At 42.7% G+C, this 14,195-nt stretch overlaps 1 protein-coding gene across 4 annotated transcripts; it reads left to right on the top strand.

Moving 5' to 3' along the window:
* The first annotated feature begins 1,935 nt into the window (after positions 1–1,935).
* On the top strand, positions 1,936–14,065 carry ppp2r5d (protein phosphatase 2, regulatory subunit B', delta). 4 transcript variants are annotated; one of them, XM_026353945.1, is made up of 17 exons: positions 1,936–2,087; positions 4,354–4,434; positions 5,662–5,830; positions 7,432–7,631; positions 8,009–8,119; positions 8,295–8,387; positions 8,472–8,602; positions 8,841–8,900; positions 8,977–9,085; positions 9,160–9,213; positions 9,558–9,728; positions 10,181–10,308; positions 10,653–10,787; positions 10,888–10,960; positions 11,269–11,316; positions 11,424–11,534; positions 11,836–14,065. In XM_026353945.1, exons 1-17 carry the CDS (start codon positions 2,061–2,063, stop codon positions 11,971–11,973), a joined length of 1,839 nt encoding a protein of 612 aa, XP_026209730.1. In that variant the 5' UTR covers positions 1,936–2,060; the 3' UTR covers positions 11,974–14,065. The 4 variants fall into 4 exon arrangements, with proteins under 4 accessions (XP_026209730.1, XP_026209732.1, XP_026209731.1 ...); XM_026353947.1 differs by having other exon boundaries at positions 10,686–10,787; XM_026353946.1 differs by having other exon boundaries at positions 5,665–5,830.
* The last annotated feature ends 130 nt before the right edge of the window (positions 14,066–14,195 follow it).

Below are 14,195 nucleotides of genomic sequence, written 5' to 3' on the forward strand. Positions count from 1 at the left end.
CTTAAAGTCGGTACTGAACTTCAAACCAACACTACACCATAATCTAATTTTTGTTAGTATATTAAAATCCACAAATGTGATTTCCATCAAGATCCATGTTATGTAAGAAAACAACTTTTAAATGCCCATTAGCATTTATAAGTTGAGATGAAAACCTCTGGCCCTGCCCAGGCTGTGATGTGAGAGGCTTGGTTTAGGGGACTGTTGTGGTGTTCACAGACATCAGCAACAGCACTTTTTTTGATAATACACCAAAATTTAAAATGTCCGGTAGTGATTAATTTCTAGTTTTATCACCTTGTTAAATCACCAGCAGCAGCTCTCTGCTGTTCCCTGACATCACATTATTTAAATACAGAGTGTAGTTTACATTCATGAGTCTCGTCTCAGGGTTTTTCTTGTCTAATTTTTTTTGTCTGTTACGAATGAAAATATGTGACAGCATATCATCAACCCAGAAACACCATGGAGTTCCAGTCACAAACCCGGTCACCAAACACCAAGCAGGATGGACCATCCAGCTGGGTACATGTTCTCCATGTGTGTGCATAGTTCTCTACAGGTACTCCAGCTTCCTTCCACTGTCCAAAGACTTGCACTTAGGTTAATTGGTGACTTTTCCGTTGGTGTGAATGTTTGTCAGCCCTGTGATAGACCGGTCCAGGTGTACCCCACCTCTCACCTATAACAGCTGAGATTGGCTCCTGCACTCCCACAAACCTTAAGAGCCTAATATGAGCTGCAACAACAACTGTCAAAGCAGTTTTCTCAGAAGCTGCGCAGTATGTGGATGCTTAACCAACGGACCACTCTGACAGGCCAGGTATGAATAAAGCAGATGCAGGACCACATATGGAGGTGGACCAGTGTGAGGAGGGGAGGCTTGATACCTCCTGTAGGGCTTAATGATACTCGAGAACGACCAGCATACTCTGGTTGGATGGCACTTGAAGCTTAGAACCCGGGGGAGTCAGGCCAGCTGGTCGATTTTATAGCGTTTTTAAATTCATAGATTAGTATATTTTGAATGTATTTTAAATGCAGATTAAGGGGAAGTAGTGGGGACATGTGGAGTTAGGTAAGATATTAAGTTTCATCTCACATATTCTGTATATATCTATACATTGAGTTCTCTCCATTTATATTGGTGTGGATCTTACCTGGTTGTGGTTCCCTTTCTTTCTACCTGTGTTGAGAACAACTGAAATGAGGCAAAACCATTTCCCTCTGGGATTAATAGTTTTTTGAATCTTGAATCTTAAATTGGCCTTAGTGGTTCATAGCAGTGCCTCAAATTCAGGGCGTCTAGTCTTGTGATAGTGTGTAGTGTTTTTTACAATTTAAGGTTGTGGTTACATATTGCACTGTCTCAATGTAACTTCTCATATTTTAACTATGCAATGTTTAATATATTAATAAAAGTGTTTTGTACACCTGCTTTTGTGACCAATTGATGTTCTAATTTTGAAAGGCAGCGTTTTCCTTCATTCAGACCCACATTTATTACACTTATTCTCTTAAGAGTTTCTTCTACTTTGTCACCAGGTTGGCCTCCTTCCATTCATCTGTTTGGACCAGGACCTGGTCCCTAGTTCTGAATGCTGCCTTTAAGGGCGCTTGCTGGACCTTGGACTAGAAGTAAGACCGTTTGTTTCTGGGAACATTAAAATCATATTAGTATTCTGCTCCTGTTTAGCTGTCTGTCTTTCACATCAATCACAATCGGTCCCACCTGTGGTAGCTCAGGTGTACATTAACTTATATCAAAGGACATTCAGGTGTTTCTGCGCCCGGACAGTGCGGAGGATCATATCGGGGTGAGGGGCTTTTGTTGCTGGGGAAGACTCAAGTCCTGTCTCACCCTCAGCTCGGAACTCTCACACAGCCAATCAGAAAAACTCTCCTTGCGGCGCTAGGCAGATTTGCACGTCAGCAGCCAATCAGACGTGCCGTACCGGGAACGGGCGCACAGAGCCGAGACAGACCGAGTGACAGCGTCTGAGTCCCGGGGAAGAACATCACGGAGTCTCCGTGGAGAAAAACTCTGCAGCACAGTCAAGATGCCAAACAAAGCCAAGAAGGAAAAGGTGAGCTGGCGTGGACAATACAGCGGCATTTTACAACTAGAAACGGCGGTTGGTTAAAAGGAGGCCGTTTATTTGTCTGCTCAATACTTCAGACGTTATATTTAATCGAGTACCAGCTAGCTAGGCTAGGCTAGGCTAATAAAGCAAGCTAAGATGCGAAGGCCCCGCTAGCAGAGGGCGACCAAGCTAGCTCAGAGTTGCCAGCGGCATTTTAAATCACTATCTGCGGCTGTGGCTTGTCATCAAATGCTTCGTCACTTGATTTCGTTAAAGCTACAGTGAGTGCCTGTGTCCAGGTGTTATAATAGGTAAGTGACGTGTTAGCGGATCGGGTGGATCCTGGCTAACGGACTGCTTTTCCTGGAGCTCCTGGGAGGACCCGCTGCTTGTTCCCTTATATTATTCATTAATGTCGAAAACAGACTGGGCCGGAGTATGAAAGTGTGTCTGAGCTGACTGTGACTCATCCGTGCATGTGTGCAGCTCATAAAACATGAAGTAAGTGATGCAAACCAGCTGAGGAGGGGAGAAGGCAGGTTAGCTGCCGGTGCTGCAGATTGTATCGTGGGAGAACATCTGGTGACCCGAGAACATAGAACACTGTGTTTCCTTGTTATGCTGTGTTCCGCTATTTGTCACCGCCAGTCTGTGTCAGAAACGTTCACAATAATATCGAAATGTCCCAGTTTGAGTGCAGCTCTTCTAAAGTCAGAGACAGACAGCCGTCATTTCTGGAAAAGATGCTGCAGAAGGTTTAAACATCAATTATTCTTTCTGTTGTTTTTCATCTATCCGAAATTAAAGATAATAAAATATCTGTAACAACAAAGAACCATTAAAATAGCACCTGGTTTGGGAAAAGTGTTAAAACGACATTAACATAATCACGAACATAACTGACTAGTAGTAGTCGGCTATATTAATGAAAACTGAAGCTTTGATTCAGACGTGAGCTGCACTTTCATGGTGAGTTAATTAAATTATACAACTACTGAAATTACATGAAAGTTATATAAAATAATTTCTGACTGGTGTGGTCATTTTTCTTTTTTATGAATAGTCATCATTCATTTTTGATTAGTCAATTAACTGTAAAAGCTGTTTAATTAGTTGTTCTACCTGTTCGTTCTCTTTGGGTCACATGAGCAGAATCTCAGTGTAGTTGTTTCTGGAAGTTTATGAAAGGACCTGATGTGATAAATCTACTACTGGTCTTATCCTCACACCTTCATTTGTTGGTTTTTACATGTATTTTGATGAGCCTGCAGAACATTATTTAATGATTACAAGTGTTTGTGTATTTAAAGGGCTTCTCACAATCCATATTGAAAACGTGGCTGAGCTCCTTAAGTAAACCACAGTATAATAATCGGTAACTATTTTAATAATCGATTTAATTTTAACTGCTTGTCTTTGGCTGAATAGTTAAAGAATGCAAGCTATTTGAAGGTTACCTTAGATTGTGGTAAATTCTAATTTTCTAATATGTGATCTAATAAACTGTAAAGTGTTATTTCCAGTTCAGATTATTTTGTGCAAAAGTATAAAATCACAGCTTCTCCAATGTGTTTTCTGATTAACATATTCACTTATATTATATTAACACCATTCAGTCATTGTTTAACTCACTTTTAACTAAAAATACCAGAAAATCTTCTGGTTCCAGTTTCCCAGCTCTTTCTTGTATGTGATCATAAACTGCTTCTCTTTAAGTTTTAAAGTCTTGACCAAGTAACACAGGTAAAATCTCCAACATGTCGATGATTTTGTTAACGATCGAATCATGAACAGGTGGTTTTCATTTACAACTGTTTTGTACAGTTGAATCAAGTGAATCAGAGCTGTAAACAAGAATGTGTAACATTGCAACTCCAGAAAACATCCATCTATGTCCCTGGCACTGGCAAAGGAGTAACTCTAAATTTTGACAATTAAGAAACAAAGAAATCCGAGAATATGTCCATGATAGCAAGCTGGATAGCTTGGATATCAAATTAGAGAAAATGTTCCAAAGAAGCTTACTGGATGCAGAGAAACATTTTGACTGAACATCTACAACACATCTGTGCAGTTTTCTCACACAAACATCTGTGTTGTTAGAACAAAACCCTTCTGAACCTCTTTTTTTTTTTTTTACATTGACTCACAGTAGTAATATTGGGATGAATTGCAGTCCTTGCTGAAATATGCACTACTCTAAACATGGAGCAAATTACATGTTATGTTTGTATTCACTTCTGGTCACACTTTTAATGTGTGTAAACAGGAAACAACCAAATCTGCCAAAAGCAGCACTAAGAACAGCAGCAGCAGCGGGAAAGATGCAGCCACAGAGAACTCAGACGAGGTGAGTGTGAGCTGGTTCTTCTGAACATGTGGTGGAATATACAGTGTCACATGCTGATGTGTCTGAATCCACACAGTTGAGACAGAGCGACTGCTGTGTGATAACATGTGAGCGGCTTCGACGCAGCAGACAGTGTTTTTTAATTTATTTGTGAAAGTAACAAGAACTAGAATGATGCTGGTTATGAGATAAATCTGTAACTTCTGCTGACGTTCTTTACTCTGCTCACTGTAAAATAAAAGCAGAGACAGGAACCTCTAGGTGTGTCTGTCTGTCTGTCTGTGTGTACACAGCTGCGAACAGCATGAAGACAGAATTTCTGAATGTATTCATCAACATTGGAGCAGTAAAGTTGTTGCTTTGGCGAGATCCTCATTCACAGTCATTAATGTAACAGCTCCTCTTCATGTACTAGGTTCTATAACTTATAAGCAACTTAAGTAAATGACACATGGTTCTGTTACAATAAACAGGGCACAGTTTGCTACAGGAATCGGCAGCTTAAAGCATCTGTGACGTCTTCAAAGCAGCCTGGGGAGATTCTGAATGTTTCCTCCTAACAGTGCCATGTGATCGGTCTGATAACGATTCACACTGATGTTTGTCCACTGGCAGTTTTAGAACCACAGAGTTTGGTCACAGTTCCACCATAACAGCCTGCTGCTCAAGTTGTTTGTGACTGGGCCAAGACCATGTCCTGTTCCTGACAGCTCCATCTCTGTTATTAAAAAGCATGAAACATTAGTGTTGAGTCTTGATCTCAGTGTCTTGATTTGGTGAAATGTCACGGAAACAGTCTGAACTAAACTCTAAGTGTAACTTCTGCAGTCCCTTGTGTTGTCTACTGTGTAAACAGCTGTTTTGTAGTTGCTTTTTTAAGACAGACCTAAAATAAAAGTTCATCTGCCTGTTGTCAGGGTAAATAATTAATGTTTAAAGTTGCTAATTAAGTGAAAATGTGGTGTATTCTCTGGTATCTCACAGCATGTTTTCATTATAAACTGATGATCTGACAATAGATGACATCTGAAGACATCACTTTGGGTTTTATGAACTGCAGTTCACTGTCAGATGTAAGATGTAATGGGTTGACTGCTGCTCCCAGGGCACAGCAGTGAGAGAAAGTTCTGTTTACATGTGTTCTAACTTTTACGTGTGTGTGCGTGTGTGCGTGCGTGTGTGCGTGCGTGTGTGTGTGTGTGTGTGTGTGTGTGTGTGTGGTCCCAGCAGCAGAGTGGCAGCAAGCGTCCCAGTAACAGCATGCCTCCCCCCACTCAGCTCAACAAGATCAAATACTCTGGAGGTCCTCAGCTGGTGAAGAAGGAGCGCCGCCAGAGCTCGTCCCGCTTCAGCCTGACCAAGAATAGAGAGCTGCAGAAACTGCCTGCCCTCAAAGGTAATGGAACCATAACCAAACCCTGACCAGAGAACAGAGCTGTTATCATATAGTAAAACACTGTCAGTGTTTCTGACATTGGTTTGCTCCGCAGTTAATAAATAAGCTGACCATCCAAAAAAAGTCACTCTAATATTTTGTTGCCTTTAGCTTTGATTACAGCATGTATTCACCGTAGCATTGTTTCAATAAGCTTCTGCAATGTCACAACATTTATTCTTGTCCAGAGTTATTTTTCACCAAGATCTTGTATTGATGATGGCGAGTCGGACGCCATTACTCACAAATTCTTCTCCAGCACATCTCAAAGACTCTCAATGGGCTTAAGGTCTGGACTCTGTGGTGAACAATCCATGTGGGAAAATGATGAGTCCTGCTCTCTGAACCACTCTTTCACAGTTTGAGCCCGATGAATCCTTGTATTGTCATCTTGAAATATGCCCAAATCATCAGGGAAGAAAAAAATACATTGATGGAATAACCTGGTCATTCGGTATATTCAGGTAGTCAGCTGATCTCATTCTTTGGACTCATAATGTTGCTGAACCTAGACCTGACCAACTGCAGCAACCCCAGATCATAGCACTGCCCCCACAGGCTTGTACAGTAGGCACTAGACATGATGGGTGCATCACTTCACCTCCTCTCTTCTTACCCTGATGCTCCCATCACTCTGGAGAAGGGTAAATCTGGACTCATCAGACCACATGACCTTCTTCCATTGGATCAGTCTCCTCAGATGTTTTCTTTGATTCATTCCAATAATTTGACCCTTCTGAAACAGATAAACATTTTATCCACGACCACAGGATGTGTCTTCAGACATGGTTGTCTGAAATGAGAAGCTACTCACTGCTTCAGTTTGGGTTCAATAACTTGTTGACAGCTGAACAATAATCATCGAGATAGATTATAGATTATTTTCTTACAGTATATCTTGGTGGTGAAAATACGATGATGGTATCATGAGTTACCTGTTAGATGCAGTTTGTGTTAACGACACATCAGCTCAGATTGAGCATCAGACTTTCACACATGATCAGGAAATCACAGCATCACCTGTCAGGGTTTTCTCTGAGACAACAGAGACTGAGCCAACCAGCTGCTTTAAATATCTGTCTGCAGCTCAGCTAGGTGCAGGTAGAGCTGGTTTCCATGGTGACATCACTGTTTAAGGTGCGGGATCAGAGCATGATTCAGCAGCGTGACCTGCCTCACATGCTGTCATAGCTGTGGTTCATTATGAGGCTGATGTCAGAGGTCTGTATGGTTCTGTTACTCGACTTTTTATTCTACTGGACATTTTGCATGTTGTGATGTTTAGTTTCACCTTTGATAAACGTGATTAAGGTTGCTGCACATCAGAGGTTGTCATGCGTAACAAAAGATAAATATTCCAGTATCTTCACAGCTCTGATGTAGAGGCATAAATGTTCTGCTGCTGTATGTGTGTGTATGTGATCACATGACATGTTGTCCATGAAGAGGGAATCTCCTGTGAGACATGTATAGGTGATATTTAGATATGTAGTTTGGGACTTTGTCTTGGAAAATATAGAAATCGTCCTGGCTGACCTGTGTCCTGTGGCTCTGGTCCTCAGATGCCCCCCCAATGGAGCGTGAGGAGCTGTTTGTGCAGAAACTGCGTCAGTGCTGTGTGCTGTTTGACTTTGTCAGCGATCCTCTCAGCGACCTCAAATACAAAGAGGTGAAGAGAGCAGGACTCAACGAGATGGTTGAGTACATCACACACAACAGTGACGTGGTGACGGAGTCCATCTACCCAGAGGCCGTCATCATGGTGAGGAAGCACACAGACACACGCTAACCCTAATGTTAAACCATTTCATGGAAATGTCTGAGGCGCAGCAGGTCCAAACTATATAAACCAATTGGGTCTGTGACAGTTGACAGACTTGTTTTGTTTTGTACGCTAATAAATGTCCTAGAACTAGAAAGTTGTCGGCATTAGAGAAAAAAATAAATGTTTGATGGTTCCAGCTTCTTAAAAGTTTACTGCTGATGTTTTTTAATATGTGATAGTAAAGTCCCGTTGTGTTGCCACTGACGGGAACTCGACTATAACTTAATGAGATTTGATTAATCAGGAAAAAGAACTGGCTTTGAATTTATGATTAAATGATATCTGTGTATGGTAACAGCTGTTTCCTTGTTCAGTTTTCAGTGAACTTGTTCCGGACTCTTCCTCCATCCTCCAACCCGACTGGAGCAGAGTTTGACCCGGAAGAGGATGAACCGACGCTGGAGGCTGCTTGGCCTCACCTCCAGGTAAAACGGATCTTCATCTGTCAACGACTCAGCTTTAAAACATCACATATAAATTGACTCACTCAGTGAAATAGACATGATACAGTTCTACTACTCTCGGGTCTCTGTGAGTCCTCCATGTTCCCATATGTCTGTAGGAACCAACATTCTGTGTTCTGTGTGTTTGTCTCCATAGCTGGTTTACGAGTTCTTCCTCCGCTTCCTGGAGTCTCCAGACTTCCAGCCAAACATCGCAAAAAAATACATTGACCAAAAGTTTGTAATGTCGGTAAGATCTCTCCTCTGAGGCTAAGACGACTGTAGAACATGAGACAGAACATTGAGTCTGACTGAGTTTGTGGTTCTGTTGCAGTTGCTGGAGCTGTTTGACAGCGAGGATCCCAGAGAGAGAGACTTCCTTAAAACCATACTCCACCGGATCTACGGCAAGTTCCTCGGCCTCCGAGCCTACATCCGCCGCCAGATCAACAACATCTTCTACAGGTCAGAACTGGAGGAGCCACAGACAGCAGCAGAACCACAAGCACATAAGGAACCATGATCATGTAGACCCACAGAGATCTACAGAACCTGCACAACTACAAACACATAATGACCCACCCCACTATGAAGAACCAGAAACACCATCAAAACCAGAGAACCTCAAGTTCTGCAGGTGCACAACAGTCATTTACAGTTAAAACCAGAGTTCCCATTTTGTTTAACCGCTGTTGATCCACAGATTCATCTATGAGACAGAACATCACAACGGCATCGCTGAGCTGCTGGAGATTCTGGGCAGGTAACGCACACACAGAACGTCTGACACGTGTCTTGATCCGTTTCCATGCTGTAACACGTTCTGTCGTCTCTCCCAGTATTATCAATGGCTTTGCTTTACCGCTGAAAGAAGAACACAAGATGTTTCTCATCCGAGTTCTCCTGCCACTTCACAAAGTTAAGTCTCTGAGCGTCTACCACCCTCAGGTGAGAGCTCCGTCCCTCCGTCCATCTGTGATGCAGTTGATGTTCTAAGACGCTATTCCTCTCTTTGTTCTCAGTTAGCTTACTGCGTGGTTCAGTTCCTGGAGAAAGACAGCAGTCTGACAGAGCCGGTGAGTCTGATGTCTTTTCTGTTTCCATGACAATGCTACAGAAGGTGCTCTCTCCGTCCTCCTGACACAACTGCTGCTGATCATCATTTATCAAATCCTGTGTCAGTGATGAATTGGTCTGATGGTTCTGATCCTGCTTTGGATAAAACTAATTCAGTTTCCATAAACCCTGTTAGAGACTTTCAGGCTCACAGGTGAAGATTTAGCACAAGCAGAAAACGGTTTCTTAACCCTGAAAGTAAAAATTCTGAATTCTCCTGAATACAGACCAGCTGCTATTAGGTAGATGGAAGATGGAGTCCAGGAGTTGTAGTCTGACTTCCTGTTGGCTGTGATGCCTGCAGGTGATCATGGGTCTGCTGAAGTTCTGGCCAAAGACTCACAGTCCGAAGGAGGTGATGTTCCTGAACGAGCTGGAAGAGATCCTGGACGTTATCGAGCCATCGGAGTTTGTTAAAGTCCAGGAGCCACTCTTCAGACAGCTTGCCAAGTGTGTTTCCAGTCCGCACTTCCAGGTAACACCACCAGAACCTGAACTTGACCTGGAGCACAACTAGAACCTGAGCCTAATCTAAAACACTGCTGTTCTCTAAGGGAAGATGCTCTGACTGTGTCTCTGAGTTTAGTTCAGTGATTAAATCAAGTCAAACTCTGCAGCAGCTGCTCCGGAATTCAAAGGCACAAACCTCAAAATTAAAGTTAGGAGTAATCTGATTACATGGATTTACAGTAACAGCGTGTAACAGACGGCACAGTCCACATGACCTCCTGCTTTAGTCCAGGGGTTGATGATCGAAGACAGTTTAGTTGTTGGAGGCAGAGAACTCAAACCACATCAGAAGCCCCTCTTTAAATACATGGTGATCCTCCAACTAAAGAAGCAGTTCTCTGTTGCTAAGCAACACGGGTGCTGTCAGACCACTGATGCAGGGGGGTTAACTGGATCGCTGACGTGTGTTGTGTGCAGGTGGCAGAGAGAGCTCTGTACTACTGGAACAACGAGTACATCATGAGTCTGATCAGTGACAACGCCGCCAAGATCCTTCCCATCATGTTCCCCGCTCTCTACAAGAACTCCAAGAGCCACTGGAACAAGTAACTCGCACACAAACCGTCAATAAAAAAAAAAGAATAAATAAAAATTAATTTTTCAAATTTAAAACAAATGAAGAAAAACATTTTAACACAAAAGCAGACGAACGTACAACTTTCTTTCTTTCTTTCTTAGATTTCATGTTAAAATGACAGAAGTTGGGATTTTTAGTTATTGTTTATCTAAAGAATTAATTGTTATTTTTAAAAATTGATAATAAAATAAAAAGATTAATGGACAAATGAAAATAATGCAGCCTTAAGAGTCACACCACTACAGTGAGAAACATTTGCAACTGATTTTGGTTCAGACTTGATGTTGGATCATGAACTCTGTGTGAAACAAGTTCCCTAAGGCAGCTCCTCCTCCTGTTCGTCAGGACGATCCACGGTCTGATCTACAATGCTCTGAAGCTCTTCATGGAGATGAACCAGAAGCTGTTTGATGACTGCACGCAGCAGTACAAGGCTGAGAAACAGAAGTAAGACACAGCATACGATCGGTCTGTGTTTTACTGAAGCAGCGGTGCAGCGTGATACTTCTCAGGCTTTGATTCATTGTCTGTGTCCTGTTTCCTGCAGGGAGAAGTATAAGTTGAAGGAGAGAGAGGAGATCTGGCACAAGATAGAGGAGCTGGCCCGACAGAACCCACAGGTATGCTTCTCACCAGACAGAAGGAGGAAGTGTATGAGTACGCTGCTGCAGGTTGTGAAGGTTGTACTGGAGGTCGTAGACACAAATGAGTTAAACTTTATCAGTTAGCGATCTGTGTCTTAGGAGAAGCCGATCATCAGGGTCTGCAGCTTCTTAATCGTATGTGATGCTTCTTTAGTGATGCTGATGGTGCAGCTGGTGTCAGCAGAGACGATGACATGACTACGCTGTGTCTGTGTCTTGGATTCACTGATTAAAACCAGTGTATGGAAAAAAGCTTCTTACTGAGCTTTCTCCTCCCGTTTCAGAGCAACAAGCTCCATCAGCTCCGTCCTGGACTGCAGCCACAGGAAGAGGTCAGTTCTCAGTAATCGGTAAAGTTCACGGCTGTCCGGTTCTGTATCGGCCCAAATTGTAACTGCTGTTGACCTGTTGTAACCCTCAGTCTGTGTATTTTATACAGTACATGATTTACAGCGACAGTACTGTGGCTGTGTTCTCGATGGAAACTGAGACTCCAACAGCTGAAGACATCCAGCTGCTGAAGAAGACCGTGGCAAGCGAGGCCTCGCAGGTACTGGAACATCTGTCAGCAGCTGCTGTGCCTCAGTAATTCCAATTCAAAGAGCTAATTCATTTCATGACATTTAAATAGATTTTTTTGCAATAGTAACCCCGGAGTGACCGACAGACTGTTACTGACCAAGGCTTCGTAAATATCAGACACGTTTAAAGAAATCTTTATGAGAACAACTGAACGCTGTGTTCTATGCTGGAACAGTTAAAACCAGGGTCCCTCAGCTTTACAGTCGATTTTTTTTTACATAATTAGTGTTTGTTTCAGCGGGTCCGACTGACCGTGTGTCTGCTTTCAGGGTATGAAAGATCTGAAGAAGGACAAGGCCCTGATGAGGAGGAAGTCAGAGCTGCCGCAGGACGTCTACACCATCAAAGCTCTGGAGGCCCACAAGAGGGCTGAGGAGTACCTGACAGCCAACCAGGAGGCTCTCTGACCAGGGGGTGGCCTCCTGTCTGTCTCTCTGGGGAGGAAGTTAAAGCTGTCATGGAGAAACTGGTCTGGGGCCAGACCAGGAGGGAGCTGATACCGCATTTGAAAAAGAAAACCCCTCTCACCTGTGACACGTGAAGCTGCGTCTGTTCTCCAGTGTGTAAAGAACGAGGGAGGAGCTTCACGTCCAACACCTTCATCTCTGCTTCACACATCTGCTGCTGTTTAAAGTTTACCTCCACCACCGCTGCTGCTGTCAGCTGTAGGTGACCGGCTCGTGTGACGTGTCATTAATGGTCCCTGAATGCATCGCAACTGTGTCCACTACTGGAACTTAACAATCAGATTCAGCTGGATCCAGTGTTCTGGTTCTGCTCCCTTTAATAAACCTGTGAGGAGACAAAAGTAAATGTTGCTTTAAATCTATATTAGCTCCAGTTTGATCCATCAAACGGTTCAACGACAATCTGTCCTGCTGTCGACTCAGAACCAGAACCTTGCATATTAAAGGTCCTGTAGTGGAGGAAAGCGCTCTGTCCTGTTACACCTGAATGCAGCACCGGTGTGTTCACTGACTCTCTCAGTTCACTGACAGCAGCTTCAGTCCACCTGACCCGACCAATCATCTGTCAGCATACTGAGGCTGAAGCAGCTTTACACTGAGGAGGAGGAGACACAGTGAATGTAGACGTCCAATCAGCATCTAGTAAAGCCCACAAGCACAATCCGACATTTGGATCTTGTGTCATGTTATTTTGATGTTTGTCGCCATTACGCTGCTGCATCAGTTTAAACTAGTGAGACGTTTGGTGTCAGAACACGACTCGTGTCTTTTGTCCTTCGTCCTCTGATCAAAGTGTTTTTGTCTGAACCACAGAACTTCTGCACATGTAGCCGTCACTTGTCAGGTCAAACTCCTCTAAAGAGACGTTCAGGACATGTTTTGGTCTGCTGCGGTCAGACGTCACAAACCTGTAGTTTTAATTTGTGTAACCGTAGAGACCTGGTGCAGTTCACATCAGGTTTCAACGTCTGAACAGAAGAGATAAAATGGACGTCAGATGAAACTTGATTGAAAGTGATAAAAACCAGATGATCTTTTAAAATCGGGATCTTCACGACTGTTTCTTAGAAAGTCTTAAAGGTTGAAATTCCCACTGTCGTTCTTTGAGTGGAACAGTCTTGGTTGATCCTCTTTGGTTTGAACACGTCTTAGGATCATCAGAAACAAAGGCAAAGAACAAAAACAGTTTGCAGACTCTACTTGTCATACTTTCTGTCTAACCACTGTGAGCTGTTGGAGTCGTGTGAACTGAACAGATCAGTGAAACAGTAAATGATGGAGATCGAGCTCCGTGTGAACTGGATGCTGAGACAAAGCTACTGACACTTTTCTTACAGGACGTCCTAACAAATAGACCAGAATAAAATCTCAGCCAGCGGTTTTAAGATTTGATACCTAAAAATCAAATGTTAATATTAGAACAATTCGTTCCAATTTAAGTAGTAACTGAAGGTGCTGAGCTGCAGTTTCCCATGATCCTCTGCTGTCAGTCCTGTTTACTAAAGAATTATAAGTGTCTCAGTTTGCACTGTTAGATGCTGCATCGCGTTTTGTGTCGTAAAATCAACTCAAGAATCCGTTTGGAAAAGATTTCCTGCTAAAACTCAGCTCAGATTGGATAATTGTTGGTCACTTAAAGATTGTAGTGAATTTTATCTGACTGGAAAACCACGATGGAGCATGTCAAAACATCTTATTATTAGCTGAGCCTCCTCGATAACTGCATCATGTTTGATCTGTGACATTTCAGGTTTAATTAAATCCACGTTTGTGAGCTGCAGAATCTTTGACAACATCTTTTATCAAAGTGAGCAACTTGTACCTTGAAGGAATTAATGTTTAAGTGAACAGGAAGTGAAGAAACAATCATTTCAAAAGTTCAATTTTGTACCATTTGACATCATTAAGTGAAGTTTATGCACAGATGTGACACCTGGGTCGTGTTAATAACGTTTCAGTAATTCAGAGGCACAAAGTAACTCTGAAGCGTCTACAGTGAGGTGATGTGAGGTGTTAACACATCTCCAGATTCAGAAGTTTGGGATTTGGACCTGTGAGTATACAAGTTTTTACAATTCTGAAACATGTAGTGAAAGGAAGTCGACAGTCAGCATCTCCTCTCCGGTCCTGACACTAAAATGATGTGAACGCTGCTTCTCGTC

The sequence above is a fragment of the Anabas testudineus genome, chromosome 15 (assembly GCF_900324465.2).
Source record: "Anabas testudineus chromosome 15, fAnaTes1.2, whole genome shotgun sequence".
NCBI classification, from domain to species: domain Eukaryota; kingdom Metazoa; phylum Chordata; class Actinopteri; order Anabantiformes; family Anabantidae; genus Anabas; species Anabas testudineus.